Source organism: Equus przewalskii, chromosome 10 (genome assembly GCF_037783145.1).
Source record: "Equus przewalskii isolate Varuska chromosome 10, EquPr2, whole genome shotgun sequence".
In the NCBI taxonomy this organism is placed as follows: Eukaryota; Metazoa; Chordata; class Mammalia; order Perissodactyla; family Equidae; genus Equus; species Equus przewalskii.
Window position 1 is genome coordinate 59395908 of NC_091840.1, and position 19699 is coordinate 59415606.

Sequence of the window (19699 nt, forward strand, 5' to 3'; positions counted from 1 at the left end):
GCAGGCAGCCTCACCCTGAGACCGAAGGGACCTCAGAGGCGCTGGAGGAGCCACACACCCGACCTCACGAGGGTGCTCAGCCTTGATCACAGACTCAGGGCGCCTCTCAAGAGCACTAGGCCGTCGAGATGCCAGCACACAACACGCCTGGTACCTTGAGTGGAAACCTCCCCCAAAGCACCAGATAGAAACATTAGCCTATGAAAGTCTACAGCACCCTCTGTTCCTTCCAAAACTACAGGTTTCTTTATCTAGATGATCCTTAACTGCACCATGTTCTCCTGCGCACTCAAGTCTCAGCCCTCACTCCTCTCTGCCTGGACCCCTTTTCCTCCCCCATCAAGACACTGGCCGTTGCTTGCTCACCCTTTCTCTTCCTCTGACCTGAGAATCATATTCAGGTAAACCATATTTTCAGTATAATTTATAATTTACAAACAATATTCTATATTGTTTTCTGAATTTATTAGCATTTGTAGGTTCCTTGTAGATTAACTTTAAAGAAAACAAGCAGAATGTTTTATATTTTCCTCTTTCAAAAATACTTAAATTCATTTTCACTAACGAGTGTCTATGTTAATGGCTGGAGGATGGGGAAGGCCTGTACTCTTGACAGAAAGAAGCTGCTCAGAAATCTATACGTCGCCATCTTTTAAATATGTAAAAAGTTCCCTGGAAAAGTTATTAAAGAGAGAAATAATTCATGTGAGGAAAACAGTTCCTAAAAGAGCAAAATAGCTAAGTGCATTATAAGTTAACATTTTAAAAGGCTTCTTAAATAATAAGTCACACAACTGCTATCATATCAAAGAATAACAAATATAACTATATTAAAATTGTATATAATGTCTGATTTGTCCCAGGAATGCAAGAGTGGTTCAAAATGAGAGAAATCAATCACTATAATACACTACATTAATAGAATGAAGGAAAAAATCCACATGATCATCTCAATTGATGCAGAAAAAGCATCTGACAAATCCCATACCCTTTCTTGATAAAAACACTCAGAAAACTAAGAACAGAAGGAAACTCCTCAACATGATAAAAGGCATTTATGAAAATCCTACAGCTAACACATCAGACTCGATGGTGAAAGACAGAAAGCACTCCCCCTGGGGTCAGGAACCGACACGGACGCCCACTCTCACCGCTGCTGTTCAACAGTGGACTGGAAGCGATCTAACAGCCAGAGCTGTCAGACAGTAAAAGATAAAAGGTACCCAAGCTGGAAAGGAAGAGGTCAAACTGCCTCCATTCACAGATGATACGATCTTATACACAGAAAACTCTAAAGAATCCACACACAACACAAAAAACTATCAAAGCTAATCAATGAATTCAGTAAAGTCACAGGGTACAAGATCAACACACACAGGTCAATCTCATTTCTATGCACCAGCAATGAACAATCCAAAAGGAAATTAAGAAAACAATTCCATTTACAATGGCATCGAAGAATAAAATACCTAGTAATAAATTTAACCAACAAAGTGAAAGACTTGTACACTGAAAACTACAAAGCAGTACTAAAAGAAACTAAAGAAACCTGAATACACAGAAAGACAACTCATAGTCATGGTTGGAAGACCTGATATGAAGATGGCAAACTACCCAAAGTGGTCTACAGATTCAATGCAATCTCTATCAAAATTCCAATGCCCTTGTTTTTGCAGAAACAGAAAAGCCAATCCTTAACTTCATATGTAACTGAAAGCCAATTTCAAAACTTACTATAAGGCTATATAGTAATCAAAATTGAGTGTGGTGCTGGCATAAGGATAAACACATAGCCCAATGGAATAGAACTGAGAGTCCAGAAATAAGCCCTTCAATGCGGAAAAAACAGTCTTTTCAACAAATGCTGCTGGAACAACTAGACAGCACATACAAAAGAATGAGGTGAGATGCCTACCTCACACCACATACAAAAATGAACTCAAAATGGATCAAACTAAACATAAGAGCCAGAACTATAAAACTCAGAAGAAAATGTAGAGGTAAATCTTGATGACCTTGGATTTGACAATGTTTTCCTAGAATTAAAAGCAAAAGCATGAGTAACAAAAGAAAAAGATAAATTGGACTTCACCAAAGGTAAAACCTTTTGTGCAACAAAGGACACTATCAAAAAAGCAAAAAGACAAACTACAGAATGGGGGGGATGTTTGCAAATCATATATCTGATAAGAGTTTAGAGTCCAGTATACATAAAAAACTCCTATAACTCAATAAAAAGGCAAACAATCCAATAAAAAATGGGCAAAGGATTTGAACATTCATCCAAAGAAGATATACAAATGGCCAATAAACACACGAAAAGATGCTCAACATCATTCATCATTAGTGAAATACAGATCAATCAAAACCACAATGAGATATCACTTCACAACCACTAGAATGGCTATAATCAAAAGACCAGAAAATAAATGTTGGTAAGGATATGAAGAAACCGGAAATCTTATACACTGCTGGTTAGAGTGTAAAATGGCGCGCCCACTCTGGAGAACAGTTTGATGGCTTCTCAAAAAGTTAAACAGAATTACCAAGTGACCAAGTAATTCCAAACCTAAGTATACATCCAAGAAATGAAAGATATGTCCACAACAAAAACATATGTCCACTAAGAAACATGTAAACAAATGTTCACAGCAGCATTACTTACAACAGCCAAAAGGTGGAAACAACCCAAATGTCTATCAACGACTAACACATAGTGATATCTACATACAATGGAACGTAATTCAGCCATCAAAAAGAATGAAGCCTTTACAGGCTACAACGGTGATGAATCTCAAAAGCATTAAGCTTAGTGAATGAAGCCAAACACACAAGGTCACATATTGTACGATTCTGTTTATATGAAATGTCCAGAACAGGCAAATCCACAGAGACAGAAAGCAGATTGTGGTTGCCAGCAAATGGTAGGGAGGGAAGGACAAGGCGTGATTACTTAAAGAGCACAGGGTGTCCTTCTGGAGCAATGAGAAAGCTGTGGAGCTAGAGAGAGGGGACAGTTGCACAACACTGTGAATGCACTAAATACCACTAAATTGTGTTAAAACGGCTGATTTTGTTATGTGAATTTCATCTCAATGAAAAAAAAGTCTGAATATGTCTGCTTATCAAGACTCCAAAAAGAAAACAAAAAGACAAGTTACAAACTGAGAGACACACGTAAAAAAATTCTAACTGGCCAGAATCAAGAATTAAAAAATGGGGCTGGCCCCGTGGCCTAGTGGTTAAGCTTGGCACACTCTGTTTTGGGGGCCTTGCTTCAGTCCTCAGCACAGACCTATACCCTCAGCAGTGGCCATGCTGTGGCAGAGTCCCACATATAAAACAGAGGAAGACTGGCACAGATGTTAGCTCAGGGCCAATCTTCCTAAGGAAAAAAAAAAGGATGCCTACAGCTTAGAAAGAAATACACAAAACAAACCATTAGGTAAAAGGCATTAAGCACTTTTTCACAGAATAGGAAACAGATGAAGATGTTCAACTCCGTAAGTCATCAGAGATATACCCACCAAATGACAAGATACCATACCATAGCCTTTCAACTGGCAAAAAGTTTAAATTCTGATAATATAAGTATTCTTTTATTTTTTACTTATTTTCAGTAACATTTCTCATGCTTTTATTTTTTTAAAAACTGGCACCTGAGCTAACATCTGTTGCCAACCTCCTTCCCCCCCCACATCTTTTTCTCCCCAAAGCCCCCCAGTACATAGTTGTACATTCTAGCTGTGAGTGCATCTGGTTGTGCTATGTGGGACGCCACCTCAGCATGGCCTGACAAGCGGTGCCATGTCCACACCCAGGATACAAACCAGTGAAACCCTGGACTGCTAAAGTGGACCATGCGAATCCAACCACTTGGCCACGGGGCCAGCCCTTCTCGTGCCTTTTTATGTGAGGAAGATTGGCCCTGAGCTAACATCTGTTGCCAACCTTCCTCTTTTTTTTTTCCTTCCCAAAGCCCCGTACATAGTTGTATATCTAAGTCCTTCTAGTTCTTCTAAGTGGGAATTTTGCCACAGCACAGCTTGATAAGCAGTGTGTAGGTCCACACCCAGGACCCAAACTGGAGAACCCTGACCGCCTAAGCAGCGTGCACAAATTTAAACACTATGCCACCAGGCCAGCCCCCTGATAATATAAGTATTGGAGCAAAGACGGATCCACAGGATATCTAATTCATTGCTGGCTGAAAAACAAATGGGTATAACTGCCTGGGAAAAATTAAACATTCACACACCATACAACCTAGCAATCCCACCCTTGGTATATAATCAAGATACACTTTCACTTATGAACCATGGAGACACACATGAGGATGCTCACAGGAGCACTATCACAACAGCCAAAACCTCATGAATCAACTGTGATAACAGCTGCATAGTGGGTGTTTTTCAGCAGTCAAAATGGACGAACTGTGACACGGAACAATATGGATGAAGCTTACTAATGTAATACCAAGTGCAAAATTCCCAAAAATTGCACAATTTGATTTTTCAATAAAGTTAAAGAATATATATATTTTGTTTTTGTCTTTATACATATTAAAAACATATATTTAAATATGAATATATATGAGATAAAACTATATAAAAAGGAACTTTTTTATGGTTTATAGTTTTATAAACTATATAAAAACTATACATAAAACTATATAAAAAGGAAATTAAGAGAAGATAAAACAAGATTCAGGATGATGGTTCCCTCGGGTGGGAGGAAGCAGGGGATGGGACAAAGAGGGACCACAAGAGCTTACGACAATGATTCTGGTTTTCTTTTTGGGTCGTAGGGTCATGGATGCTGACTACTACAGACAGACGGACAGAGAGACAGGCAAACAGACGGATACATAAAAGAGGGCCAGGACCACACCTGGACCAAATGATGAGAGCGAGTTATTTGTCATGATCATAACTAGTCCAATTCTAGGTACCTGAGGTCTAAAAGAAGAAAAAGCAATTTGAAGAACTTAGCAAAAGAAATAAACTGCAGATCAAGAATTTTAAAATAGACTGAATTACATTTATAAAGTAAGGTAGTACTTTAAGCAGGAAACATTGAGTTTTAGTCCTTTATGGGCAGCCCAAGGAAATGGAAATGTATCTTTCAACCTTTAAACAAAATGTTAAAATAAAAAAGTTTGAGCTAGCTCACCTCTTCTTGAATATACTGTAATAAGAAGGGAGATGCTCTTAAATTATCGACAGGAATATTGAAGAAGCCCTGAATCTCCTTCTGGTGTAAATCCATAGTAATAAGATGAGTTAGACCTTTGAAATAAAGAAGATACAAACATATAAATGGTTTAATAACAAGTTTGAAATAAGTACTATATAAAATACTATATGAAATACAGTATGAAATAAGTACTATATGAAATACTATATATAATAAATTACTATTAAAAAGTGCTCTCTCATCAAAAAAACTGAGCATCTTTATTTCTCAGATTTTCTAGTGCCATAAGATTGTGAGATAACAGAAAATATATGTACTGGTCTCTGCCCCCGGTTCCTGGCACAGGCTCCTAAAACCCTGGTCACATCCTAAGTGACAAGAGCACGAGGAGCGTCTTTCGTTCTCTTGAGGTGACTTTGGGGGGACTCCTGGATGGCTCCTAGGTGGGGGCTGGTTACCAGAAAGATCAAGACATGATCAGAAGCTTGGAACTGTCAGCCCCACCTGCCATCCTCCAGAGAGGGGAGGGGGCAGAAACGGAGTAACGATCGATCGTGCCCACGTGAGGAAGCCTCCTTACATTCCCAACAGCAGAGGTCTTGGGGAGCTTCCAGGCTGGTGAAGAGGTGGAGGTTCAGGGAGACGGGTGCACCCTGAGAGGGCACGGCAGCTCCACGCCCCTCCCCACACGCCCTGCCCTACGTATCTCTTCCATCTGGATGTTCACCTGTACCCTTCATCATATCCTGTAATAATAAACTGGTAAACTGTGAGTAAACAGTTCCCCTGAGTTCTGTGAGCTGCTCTAGCAAATTAACTGAACCCAAGGAAGAGGTTGTGGGAACCTCAGATTTACAGCCGATCCGTCAGAGGCACAGGTGACAACCTGGAATTGCGACTGGCATCCGCAGATCGAGGGTAGGCGTAGTCTTATGGGACCGAGCCCTTAACCTGTGGGGTCTGACGCTGTCTTCAGGTAGACAGTGTCAGAATTGGGTTAAATTGTAGGACACCAGCTGGTGTCACAGAGAATTGCTAGGTGTAGGGAAAAACTCCACACATTTGGCGTCAGAGCGAAGAGTTCTGTATGAGTAGTAAAGGAGACACACAGGGGTGGGAACTGGGCTCTTCCCCACTCAGAAGGGAAAGGCTGGGTGGTTTTTCTTACACAGAGATGCATGATTTTCACATAAACTAGCAAAGATAAAACTAACAAAGAAATGTCTCTGATAATCCTATTAGAGCAAATCACATTTCCTTGAAGTTTCCTTAACAGGCGTGGCAAAGCCACATTAAAACAAACATTGTCTTAAGATATGAAGACAAACTGCACAGGCCAGTAACTGGAGAAGATGAAGAACCTTTGCCCCCACTGGCTCCTTAAAGGATATTTGAAATGATCACCAAAAAAGTATAAGGAAAATTCAATTGGAAAAATTTTTTAAAGCAAAACTTGCCCCAAAGAGCAGGAAAGTGAGCCTGGTGGCCCACCCAGGAGCAAGGCTAGAAGAAAAGGGCAGACCGTTCTGGAAGGCTCAGTGAGCCAGCCTGCTCCCTTCAGCCAGCTACCTGTCACAGGGTCCTCCAAAGAAGCCAGCAGACAGGCCCGTATCCCAGCAGGGGAGAGGCAGGCAGGGGCTTCCCAGACTGGGGCGCAGCCTTGCTGCAGGGACACTCCCGTGCTCCGGGTTTTCAATAGCATATACTGTTGAGGTTGCTGGGTTTCTGCTTGTATCAAATTTTGCTTTGTTTCTGCCTTCTTCAGAAGGTTACAGTAGAAAATTTATTCTACAGTAAGTGTCTGTGTTAAAATGCAGTGAAAAGGGACTTTTATTCTTTGCTGTCTGTGCAAATGCTCCGCGATATGTACATAACATTTCGGTCAACAATGGAATGCATGTGTGACGGTGGTCCCGTAAGACTAGTCCCACATAGCCTAGCTGGGGAGTGGGCTACACCATCCAGGTTTGTGTAAGTGCACTCTCGGATGTTTGCACAACGACGAAATCGCCTAACGACAAATTTTTCAGAATGTGTCCCCGTCACTAAGTGACATGATTGTACACACACGCACATGTGCATGCACACACACACAATATCAACTCTGAAGATTATTTAGAAACAAGGGGGGACACAGGATGTTACCTGAAAATGCACAACACAAAATAATACATATGGTTTGCAAAATACACCAACCTGTCCTGGGAAAGGCAAGAGGCTGAAATAAAAACAGTTGCTGCGTGAGAGTAGTCGGTTTCAAATGCCTTTCTCCCCTTTAAAAATGACCTACTTGTGACTGTAACTTGTCATCTCAATGTAATTTTTATTTTCTTATTACCCTTGTGTTTTAGGGGGTTGGGAACAGGAGAATTCTCTGCACTGTTTTCTCATTCTAAATTAGTCGTCTCTAAAAGCCATATCACTGTTTTCACTCTGTTCAGCATTCTAGTTTAGTTAAGACAAGGCTCTACAATTTCTAAGGTAAAAATAAAACTCCCAGGCCCCCAACAAATCATCAATACCTGCCACTCTTACCAGCTTTGCACATCATGGAAGCCAGCAGCTTAGAGACGATGGAGCCTCTTTTCCTCATCTTACACTGTTTGCTGTAAGGAAAGTAGGGGATCACGCCGATGATGCTTTTGGCACAAGAGGTCTTACATGCGTACACCATAATCAGGAGCTCCATGACAGTGGTGTTCACATCCCTGCGACCCAAGAGACAGAAAATCCCAGAAGTATAAGATGCTTGATAACATATCCCTGGTCCAACAAAGTGTCAGCATATACAACTCATGCCTCTACCAAGACTTAAGGCTCAAGACACAAAAAAGAAACCAACAAACTTCCCTGTCCCAGGGCCTCCATCAGTTCTCCCGACATTCCCTCTCAGCCGATGGCCCCACTTCCTTCTTTACTGACAAAACTACTCAGTCAGAAGAGAGCTTCCACGGGCCCCCACTACCACATGCATCTGTACCCTACAAGTCTGCTGCCCTCAGCCATCAGAGACGAACTTCCACACCAAAGTTACTCTAAAACTAGCCCTCCAAAGCACACACTAATCCCCAGCCCCCCTTGCTCGCTGAAGATACTGCTCCAGAAATGCTCCCTCTCACTCTGTCATCAACTTGTTACACTCCCCTGGCTGACACCCATCAGCCCATAAACATTCTGTCATTTCCTCCACTAAAAACAACTCGTGACCGCTTTCCCCACTGCCCATGTCTTTGCTCTCCCGTGCAGTACACCTCAAGAGAGTTGTCTACACTGGCCCACTCCACTTCACCTACTCTCATTCTCTCCCAAACACGTTCCAATCCAGGTCATCAGTGACCTCCAGGGGCTAAATCCTGGTCACCTCTCAGTCCTTCTCTCACCTGCGCATCAGCGGCGTCACACGGTTGCTCCCCTTGCTCCCCGACACACTCGATTCACTTGGCTTCCAGGACTCCCCTCACTGTTCTCCTGCTCTACTTTGTTTCTTTTGCTGGCTCCTCTTCTCCCCAACTTCCTGTCCTAACACTCATTCATTTGTCCTCTTCTATCTCCCCCATCCTTTGGGCTTCTCATCCAATTTCACAGCTTTATAAATGATGGAGACTCTCCAACTTAGAGCTCCAGCCAAGCTTCTCTTCTTAGCTCTAGTCTAACAATCTCACCTGCCACTTGACAATTCCACCTGAACGTCTGTTAAGACATCTCAAAACTTAACACATCCCAAACAGAACTGCTCTTTGCCCCCAAAAGCCGGCTTCACCATGAAACTTTTGCCATCTCAGTTGATGAGAATGCTGTTCCCCCAGTTTACTCAAGACAGAAAACTCAGAGGCATCCTTAACTGCTCTCCTATCCAGAAAGTTCCAGCATCTCAGCACTCTGCCGCTGCCCTGGGGCCAAGCCACTCTCCCTCCTCAATGAGGGGACCGTGAGAGCCTGCTCCCACAGGGCTCCCTGCCCCTCCAGCAGTCCCTCTGCAGTCCATTCTCCACACAGCATCCGGTTAGATCTTAAACAGAAAGTCAGACCCTGCACTCCTCTGCTCAGGACCCAGAAATGCTTCCCGTTTTGCCCATGGCAAAGGCCCAAGGCCCTTCATGACCTGCCCCTCGCCCCACCTCCCTGCCCTCCACATCTGCTCCACGCTCCTCTCTCAGTTCGGCCACACTTGACACCCTGTCAGTCCTCACTCCCACCTGAGGGCCTCTGCTCTTGGTGCTCCCACCACCTGGAATGCTCTCCTCCCCAGCTGGCCACTGGCCTACTTCCTCACCCTCTTCCAGTTTTCGTCAAATGTCACCTCAATGAAGCCTACCCTGGCTGCCCTCTCTCTCACCACCATCACTCCCTATTCCTTGCCACAATGTTTCGTTTTGTTTTTCTATAGCACTCATCACCTTCTGACAAACTAGATAATCTACTTAGCTATTACGTTATCTGCATGTCTTAGAATACAGACTCCATGAGGACAAGGATCTTCATCTGTTCCACTCATGAATGCATCTCACACGCCTGTAACAGTGACAAGTATATAGCCGACATTCAGTAAATATGTGTAAATGAGTGAACGAGCGAACGGAAACACTGAACATTTGGGTGAATAGGCCCTCCGTTAACGAAGCCTGACATGTGAGGAGCGAAAGCAGACTTTCAGAAAGCATTCTGTGTGAGAGGGCAAGAGCAGACAAACCAGCAGCAAGGGGGAAGTTACACCGGGTGCACCGTTCTTCTGTGAGCTGGTAAAAGGCTTTCCATCACTAAACTCAAATAATGAACTTGTTTGAATTACAGGAAAAGTTAAGTTAACAGAAAGAATTTTCTTAGTTTAAAATTTTTCTTACACTCCTAGTGCCTACCACTAGCCCATACTAACATGAAGTATAAGATGTACCTGACAACACCAAACCTCAACGTCCACCGTTTCATAAAGACCACAATGTCCAGGCTTTCTGCAACCTGGACAAGGCTAGCACAAGCCTACAGTACAGTTCAGAACAGAACTGCAAAATGAGACATGCAGAGAAAATTGAGGGGATGGTTTTGGCTAAGAGATAAGAAACTGACAAAAGGCAGGGGCAGAACGGTAATAAGAGTGTTGAAATAAACAAAAAGAAAGAAAGAAATAGAAGGACTTGGAAACAGGAAGGATTACAAGAGTCCGCCACGTGAAGGCCTGATTTCCAAGTCCAGGCTACCCTTCAAGGCCTACCTCTCCCCTCGGGGAACACGCACAACCCCTGTGCATCTCCCCAAACGGAATCACGCTCGTCTCTGAGGCGATCCAAGTCCTGCAAACACCCAGGAGCCAGAAGCAACATGAATTGTTCTGTGCTCTGCACTCTCCCCGCCCCGATGCTGGAGAGTGGAAGGTAAGGTGTGGGCACACAGGGTCCTCCCCCAGCACCCTGGCCCTGCAGCAGGGGCAGCGCCAACTTGATGCCCGCAGCCCGGCTCTGCTGAGGGTCCTAAGCGGCACGGAGCAATGAAACAAGGGCACCATGGCAAAGGCAAGCCAGCCCTCCCCTCTTCACATTACACGTGCTCTCCGGGACAATGGGACGCAATGACAGGTCCCCTATACTCCTCTTACCAGAAGAGTCAGGTGGCTTCAAGATTTCATCCCGATGAACAAAGACCAGGATAGACATGTTCAAAATCTAGGTGAAGATACCTGTGTTCCAAGTCTAAAATCTCCTGAAATTTGGCTCTTCTTCCCCTTTTTTGCTATTTATTATCATACATATAAACATGAATTTAGCAGGCAGCAATTTCTGGAACCTCTAAGCTCAGAAACAGTGCACTACACAAACTGATTTCTAGACATCATTGAAAATCACTGAGTGAAGAACTTTCATACACGGAGGCATTCGGGGACAACTATGGACAAGGTGGCATTTGACCAAAAAGTGGCAGAGACAACCTCGCGGCACTGAATCTTCCGTACCAGCTTACGAATTTCTGACCTCAACAACTTCCAGAACACACATATGTCAAATGTCATACCAGACAGGAATACACATTCCTTCAATATATTCTTTTATCTTATCAGCTTATTTAATTTATGCAAATAAGTAGAGATCGTTTTTAAATGATCTGCAGTAAAGGCTTTAAGAACCCCAAGTAAGCAAACTCCTCTCCTCCTGCCTTTTTTTGGAACTACAAGAGCTTCTCTGCAAGTTTTATAAAATTCTGGCAACTGAAAGGAAATTTAATGGGTTCTATTAAGGTTATTTCCACCCTTTAAGAATACTGAAAGGGGGCCGGCCTGGTGGCGTAGTGGTTAAGTTTGCATGTCCCACCTTGGCGGCCCAGGGTTCACAGGTTTGGACCCTGGATGCAGACCTAGGACCGCTTGTCAAGCCATGCTGTGGTGGCGTCCCACATAAAACAGAGGAAGACTGGCACAGACGTTAGCTCAGCAACAATCTTCCTCAACAAAAAAAAAAGAAGAAGAAGAAGAACACTGAAAGAACACACAAACGTCAGCAGTTATGTCAGAAAAAATAGCAGAGTAAGATATACGAATTTTAAAACTATCTTAATTCTTCCTGTCTGGCCAACTCTTTATTGTTCTCAACACTCATGCCCAAACAGAAACACAGAAAGCAACAACACTTTTATTGGAAAAGTACTCACTTTGAAACAGTTTGGATGATGAAAACATCTTTTCCCCTCACGGATTCTTGAATTTGTACTCTTGTTTCTGGCAGGAAAAGGAAAAAAGAAGGGAGGGGTGAAGAAGGTATATAATTTACATTTTTAAAAAATCTGCATAATTTCCCAATGTTATAAAATATGGAAACTGGAACTATTACAAACTCCTGAGGCTGTAGATGCAATAAAGGATGATGAACACACTGCCATTAATCACATTTTTTAAAACATGTGAAGTTACATGACATGCTTAAGACGGAATTACATTTCTGACCTGAAACAAGTAAATCTACGCCTTTCACTTCTCACAAATAAGCACTAAGTGCTGTAAAACTCTGAGCAGAGTATCTTCAAAGGAAATTATATACTCATTCATTCAACCAGCAACAATTAAGAACTTATTAGGCACAAAATGTTATAATGATGCTGTCAGAGTAAAGACAAATAAGGTCTGATATCCCTACTCTGGAAAGACTCGTGAGCAGCCACCAGGAAACAATTAAACAAATCCAGAATGGAACAGTGTACAAGTCAAAACCTTCAAAAAGTCAATATCATGGGAACAAAAGAGAAAAGACGAAGGGACTGCTCTAGATTAGAAGACACTGAAGAGAGAAAAACCACATCACTTGAACCAAGAATCTTGGTTTGAAAAAAACAATAACTATAAAAGGCTCTTTAGGACGATCAGGAAAATTTGAATATAGAGTAGATATTAGATGATGAGAGAATTATCCTTAATTTCTATAAATGTGACAACGGTAGAATATTTATGTAGGAGAAAGTCCTCATTCTTAGCAGATGCATCAAGCATTCAGGGGCTAAGGGTCTGGATGTCTGCAACTTACTTTCAAATGGCTCCATACATACATATTCATACAGCAAAATGTTAACTTGCTAGGTGATAGACATACATATGGGTATTTGCTGTACTATTCTTTCAACTTTTTTATAGGTTTGAATATTTTCATTAAAAATGGTGGAAAAAATACAATATGGGTTTACAAAGGAATGGGTCCCATGGAAAGAAAATGAACTCTGGAGCTGGGGAGATCTGGATTCAGTCCTGACTTGGCTCCTTCCGGGAGCTCGTACCTAACATCATCCCTGACTCACTTCTCCCGTATCTGGTAACAGGAAGGAATTCACGAGGTTAGCTCCCTCTTTCCTTCCCCACAGACACCACACACTTTCTCCCTCATTCGTGAACCTGAAGGCTGGACCAACCTCCTCCTGAGTCTTCCCCCAGTAGCCCTCCTTTAGCCCTCCCTTCCAGACTAGACAAAGGGCATCATCCAAGTCCCTTCCCCAAACTCTTCCTGCATATTTTCTTTAATCACACTTTTTTCCTACTGAAGCCATATGGGGGATATTGGGAAATAGGAAAAAGAGGCAGTAATGGAGAAATAAATAGAGGAGGAGCAAACTCTTTTTGCCTTTTCATCAAAGTCTCTTGTAAGTTCTCTAAGATTTAAGAACTTGACAAAATCCTGCAGTGCAAAAGGAGAGGGAAGCAGTATTTAGTGAGCACCTACTTACTATGTGCCAGGAACTCTGTTAGGCACACAATTACCCCATTCAATCCTCAAGACAGCCTACCTACCTGCAGTCTAGAAAGGTTAAATGACTCGCCAAGGATAAGCTGTCTGACTCTCCAGCCCGTGTAAACTGTCCATCGCTCCTGCTAGAATAATTGCAGATATCCACCATTTCTACAGAAATTACAAAGATTAAGTAATGGGTTTTTTACAACTTGAGATTTTTATGTAATGACGTAAATCAATTGGCAAAAAGCATTTCCTAACAAGATTTCATGAAGTCTAACCCATGGCAGCTTATGCAGAGGTAAAGAATAACAACCAACTAATGTTGTGGCCCCACAGGATTTACTCATCCTGCCTAAGGTGACATCCATTCAACCACCTACAGGCTGACATTTGCATTCAGTTGGCCAGCAGGTCATGCGTCTCTGCAGTCTTTGTTGGATAAGGTCTAAGTGTGGAGTTCAAGCCCCGCCACAACCCAGAGCAGGCGGGAGCTAAACCGCCATCACCCACCTGCCTGCCTGACTTCCCACTAACAGAACTCACTCCACACCGAGCCCAGCGGTTTCAACAGTGGAAGATGAAGGACTGAGCCAGCACGTCACACTCCACAAAAACATCAACGTTACGCACGTCCAAGATAGCTCACCTCTGTTAGGTTCCTGGTAAACCTGCACTTTGCCCATCTCCACCCCCAGCCGCCTGGAGAAGAGAAAGGGGGAAAAAGCTGAAAAGGTAACAGAATAGACTCAACTTCTTTACTATTTAAGGATGACTCATAAGTTGATAAAGATAAAATAAAATAGAGGTACTCTTACTATAAAATTTAAAGTAGATATTAAATTGTTCTGTCACTCCATTCCCTAACCCCTCACCCCCACCTCATGCCCACCCAAGACGGCCTACACAGTCCTGCCTGCCTGCCCCACCAAAACATGTCCTTGTGCTCTCTGTCCTCCAGCCATGTTGCCGAGACACACCAACACCTCCCTCAACACTGCAGGGCCTTTGAACCTGCTGTCCCCTCTGCCTGGAGGGCTCCACCCCTAGACCCTCACTCGGTGGCTCACTCAGGTTTCTCAATCCACACACCATCTCCTCGGCTTAAAGGCACCTGAGTAGCCAAGCTGAAGCAGAGCAACTGGCCATCACTCCTTTCACACTGTTTTCTTCATAGCACTGATCCCCATCTGAAATTATCTTGTTTGCTTTGCTGACCTGCTTCTTGTCTGGCTCCCTTCTAAATTTAAGAAGAAAGGATCTCGACCGGCTTATTCACTGTTAATCCCCAATATCTAGGCCAAGGCCTAGTACACAGTAGGAGTTCAACGTTTATTTAATAAATAACGAAAATTACACTGAACTAGAATCTATAGACTATTTTTATATAGTATACATGTCACGGTTCTTTATACTCATCTAATTCTACAGATATGTAGCACCAAACACAATCTATGGCACTCATGAGGCACTCAATAAATGTCTGCTGAATAGATGTGCAGGAGTTATGACAGTTTACAAAAAGGTAAGCCCTTAATATATACGCAACATGCAGATTAACTATAAAAGTTCTGCTTCCAAGTGTAACAATCAGTGCTAATCCAATTATCAAATTTAAAACATCACATAATGAATACAGATTTAATGGTATGATTATAACTCACTCAGCAATCTTCTTGGAAAGCTCCATACACGATGAATTAGAATTTGCTGAAAACAACACCAGACCTCCTTTGGTTATATTCATCTTAGTTTCTAATTCAGGCGGCGCCACACAAAACATCAAAACCTTCTTGGTTTTCCAATTCTCAGAGCCTAGAGGGATGTAAAATATATTAAGAACTGCCATATGATATTAAATACACCTGAATGGATCTTTTTAATAGCAAATGACTTCAGTTGAAGGAAATCAGTTTTTACCATAATGAGGTGTTTTATATTAAATACATATACGGACAAATATAAAGTTCATTTGGATTTTAAGGTTCCAAATTCACGGGAAGACGTTATCGTAAGATTTAATTAGTTTTCACGACCACTGGGAACAAATGATAAACTTACAAGAAAGGCGGAGCTGAAAGCTCAGTGTTTTCCTCTTTGCTGCTTCAAGTCAATTATGGACAAACTCCTTTTATGCTCTGACAACAAAATTCCTCCTGGATTGACACACAGAAAAATGGCAGCGCCATTAGCAAGGACATGGACTGACTGATCCTTCAACAATGACTCAACAGCCCCTCTCTGCCCAGCTTCCCCTGTAACGTACTCCCAGAAAGCTCCCCGGCCTTGCAGCTGCCTCTGCGATGCCCTGAGTCGCGGCTAAAACTGACCTTGTTATCTGCGTTCTTCTCGACTGGAACAAAGGCTGATCAGATAATAACATTACAGGAAAGTGAAGGAGTACCCGACTGACAGGCAGCAGGGCACAAACAGAGAAGAGCCTGGCCCCTGAGTGCTGAGGGCTGAGGTTCTCTCCGAGGCTGTCAGCGTGCTCATCTGCCCTCCACTCTCTGGGCTGTCCTTACGACCACGGAAGGTGCAGGACCCAATGCAGGAGCAACAACCTAGCGGGCTGCGGGAGACGGGCGCTCCCCGGCAAGCCCACGGCATCTCCCCAGTGGTATGTTTACTCGGGATGGCTCTGGGAAGGTTGATGGAGGTTATGAAAGGGCTGAAGGTGAGCAGATCTTTTCTGTTATTCTTAAATTTTAATTACACAAGTAATTCACACTTTCATACCTTCTCCTTGTAAAACATTGAAACGTGATAGTTTAGGCTAAAGTCACCAGCCCCGATCCCAGGCTCTTCCTCCCCACCTTCCTGGAAGGGGCAGTTCTTACTAGTTTGATATGGACACCATCAGGCCTATACACACTCACACGTGACCCCCATAAAAAATATGCATAAAAATACACTTGTAACATAAAAAAAGATCATCATACAAATCTAGCTATAATCTGCTTTCTGTTAAACAATATATTTTGACAATGCAGGGTAGAAAGTATAGACCCATCGTGTCCCTTTTAACCACTGCCAGTATTCCATGGTGCAGAGAAGCCGCGTTTAGCAGGTCACCATTCTAAACAGGCCTCCTGTACAAACGTGCATGTCTCTGCAGGAGCCGCAGGAAGGGAACCACTAGGTCATGGGGTGGTGCAATTCCTGGTCCCACCAGCGGGCCAGGAGAGTGCATTTCCCCGCAGAGCGCCTCTTCAGGGGCGTTCCACAATGGGAGATGCGGAGCGCTACAATGGAATGTACCTAAGGTCTGTGAAGTACAAATGGAAACGGAGGCAGAACTGGCCAAAGCCCAAGGAGACCAAAGAGGACCACTAGAGTCCACCGTGGAAAGCGGCTTTGGAGCGAGGGCCATGCAAACTACAGCCCACGGGCCAAATCAGGTCCTTCCAAAGGCTATTTCTGTAAATAAAGTTACACTGGAACACAGCCACACTCACTGTTTACAGATTGACTACGATACAACGGCAGAGTTGAGTACAGGCTACAAAGCCTACAACATTATCTGGCCCACTCCACAAAGTCTGCTGACCTCTGCTTTACAGCACAGCAGGGGGCAGAGTGGCTGGTGTGCAGGAAAGAAGTAACGTACTTAATCAACACTGAGTTGGAAGAGATCTTAAGTGTCTTCTAACACCTTCTCTCAAGCAATATGCGTCTTTATTTAGGAACAGAGAACACAGATTGGAAAAGGAATCAACAACAAAAACAAAACCTTCTCCTGAGTTATAAACACAGGCTTTGGAGTCAAACTCACGCTTGCCCCTTGGCTCGTACTTCTCCTTGACTCACTGCGAGGCCTCGCATCCACTAACCTCCCTCAGCCTCTCTTCCCTCATCCATCCAACCGTGAATATTGACCTCACAGGGCTCCCGTCAAATTAATTTCTGTACTTAACACAGTGCCCCACGTCTGGGATATGCTTAGTAAATGGAAGCCACGTACAAATCGACTTGAGTATTTTGTTTATCTACCAAACAAGTACAGTAACAGGCAGGGAGCAGCCATCGTTTTACATCCCCCACCCTTCAAATAAGAAGCTTCTTAAAGCACAACGGAATCCTTGAGAAGACTCGGAACACTTGGAATGAAAGCATCCGAGGAGTAGGAGGAGACCTGGAACATCACTTGGCCCATCTACAGGACTCCTGCCAAGGAGCCACTCCCAACGCCTGCGCAGCCCGAGCTTGAGGCCCACATCCTGAGCGCCACGCATTGCAAACTCCTCCTCAGGACACTCTAGGATTCCTCTCCCTGCAGCCTCCAGCCCCTGGGCCTTGCCCTTTCCTAGAAGACTCACGGGAAACCCCACATTTCTCTTCCACAGGACAGTCCTCAACCTCTCTCAAGACGGCTCTCTTGCCTCTGTCTTCTCTGCTCCAGGATATTTCCTGGAGCCTTTCCTTACTGTCGTGGTTCAAACGCCCTTCATCACCGACTATGGTCTGAAGCTCCAGTCTTCAGCCACCAGTTTTCTACAACCAAACCGAATCTGAGCCCACCCTCCAAACGGCGCGGCGGGGGAGTCCATCAGGAAACGGTTGTCCACACAGTCAGGCTCGGTGACGGTTCATTTCACAAATTGTTCAAACACAAAGGCTGTTGCTAGACTAGTTCTTCTTTTCCCTACGGGAAATCCAAGTGGTGCTCTTCACCACGCTTCAGGAAGCATTTTAAAGATTATCCTCAAAAACATGACGACGGCCATAACGGGGCTGGCAGAAGGCTCACTAGCGTATGCCTTTAGTGTGAAATGGACAATAAAGAGAACACTCCCATTTTTCCCCAGGAAGTACAGCTGCTTTTACATTCTTCTAAATGTACTCTAGAATGCGTGAGAATTATTTGCAATGTGTGAAAACACACCCTTTACAGAGAACCTCAGCACCTTTCAAAAAGCAAATCACGCTCCTCTTTGAATGGGCGCTGACATTCTGTTCAGTCTCACAGAGGAAACCACACTGAAAGGCCACTAGCCCCGGATGTGCTGGTGGTCATTCAAACCGCACATCCACATTTCAGAGGAGGAAGGCTCACAGTCTGGTCTGCCAATTTCCCTCGAAAGTCTGCCGTGTAAACACCTCCCATCCACAGCCAGCCAGAGTGGGAGCGCAAAGACTTGGGTTCGCCTTCCACGTGACCAGCCACCAGGCCTTGGGCAGGTCACTCGCCCTATCCCCTCCCGACGACAGAGATAACCCTTGGTAAAAACAGCTTCCCCCACCAGGATCTAAGGTCCAGGACAGCAGAGATTCTGTTCACTATGATATTGTCTGCTGTACACCCAGTGCCTAGGACAGCACTGGCAAGCCGGAGAGGCCTAGAGGCTGCAACAGATGTTTGTCAAGTAACAACTGTTGGTTGAACCAAGCCTGACCTCACTGAGTTGCAATCACTTAACAAATGGAATTGAAAGTAGTTTGCAAACTAAACGACATCATAATGTATAAAGAATTATTATTTTTATTAGTGACCTCCCTTACTCAAAGAAAATCTGCTTTCTTTTTAATACCAGTATCAAAGAGAACTTAAGGGCAGACCTAAACTGAAGGAATGTTCCACGCCTCTGTGATCCCAGGCACTTTGCTCCTGCCTCTGTCAGAGTATTTTTTTACTGCTGACACCATTTTCTGAGTGCTCTGAACTCTTACAACCACTCAATCAAGCAGGTACTAGAAGCAGACCCATTTTAGACACGGGGGAAGTGAAGCCTGGAGAGGAAACTTACTCGAGGCTGCATGGCCTCGAAGCGGCGGTTACCTCGGTTTCAGTCTGACTTGTAGCACAGACAGTTATATACCACAGCAGGCTGCACAGCCTGTCCCGAGACCACGCAAAATGTCCGGATACCTAGCTGAATCCGCATCACAGTGAGCAGAATCAGACAAATATCCAGATTTTGAAAACCATCTATAGTAAACACACCTTGTTTGGAAAACAATTTATATGGAGTGCCAAAGAAAGAACACATAACTTTGATCCACTATTTCCCCTTTCGGGAATTTATTCCAAGGAAAGAAAGAGCTATCTGGTCAATGATGGTCACTGCAAGATTTTTTTAAGAGGAAAAAAACAGGGGACATATGGAAAGGTTTCATAATGGGGTAATTAAGTAAAACTCTAAACATACATTCAATATAATAAAAACGGTAAATATCTGAGACTACGCAAAAGTGCTTATGTTAAGTGACTAAGAGGACAACTGCGTCTACTCTAATCAAAACTGGGTAATAAGGGTACAGACCAGGTCAGACTAGGAAGACGGACGAGAAGAAGGGTATGCTTT

General features: G+C 43.6%; 1 protein-coding gene across 5 annotated transcripts in view; it reads right to left on the bottom strand.

Moving 5' to 3' along the window:
* PRPSAP2 (phosphoribosyl pyrophosphate synthetase associated protein 2) overlaps nucleotides 1-19699 on the bottom strand; it is a 54865-nt gene that overhangs the window by 27136 nt on the left and 8030 nt on the right. For 4 of the 5 annotated variants that reach the window (XM_070563588.1, XM_070563589.1, XM_070563586.1 and 1 more), the window contains 6 exons: nucleotides 15456-15550; nucleotides 15059-15209; nucleotides 14044-14096; nucleotides 11833-11899; nucleotides 7732-7904; nucleotides 5173-5288 (listed from right to left, as the gene is read on the bottom strand). In XM_070563588.1, coding sequence (XP_070419689.1) covers nucleotides 5173-5288; nucleotides 7732-7904; nucleotides 11833-11899; nucleotides 14044-14096; nucleotides 15059-15177 — 528 coding nt within the window. In that variant the 5' untranslated portion in view covers nucleotides 15178-15209; nucleotides 15456-15550. Of the gene's footprint in view, nucleotides 1-5172; nucleotides 5289-7731; nucleotides 7905-11832; nucleotides 11900-14043; nucleotides 14097-15058; nucleotides 15210-15455; nucleotides 15551-15724; nucleotides 17991-19699 lie in introns of those variants that run through there. The other variant, XM_008532442.2, reaches the window with a different exon arrangement.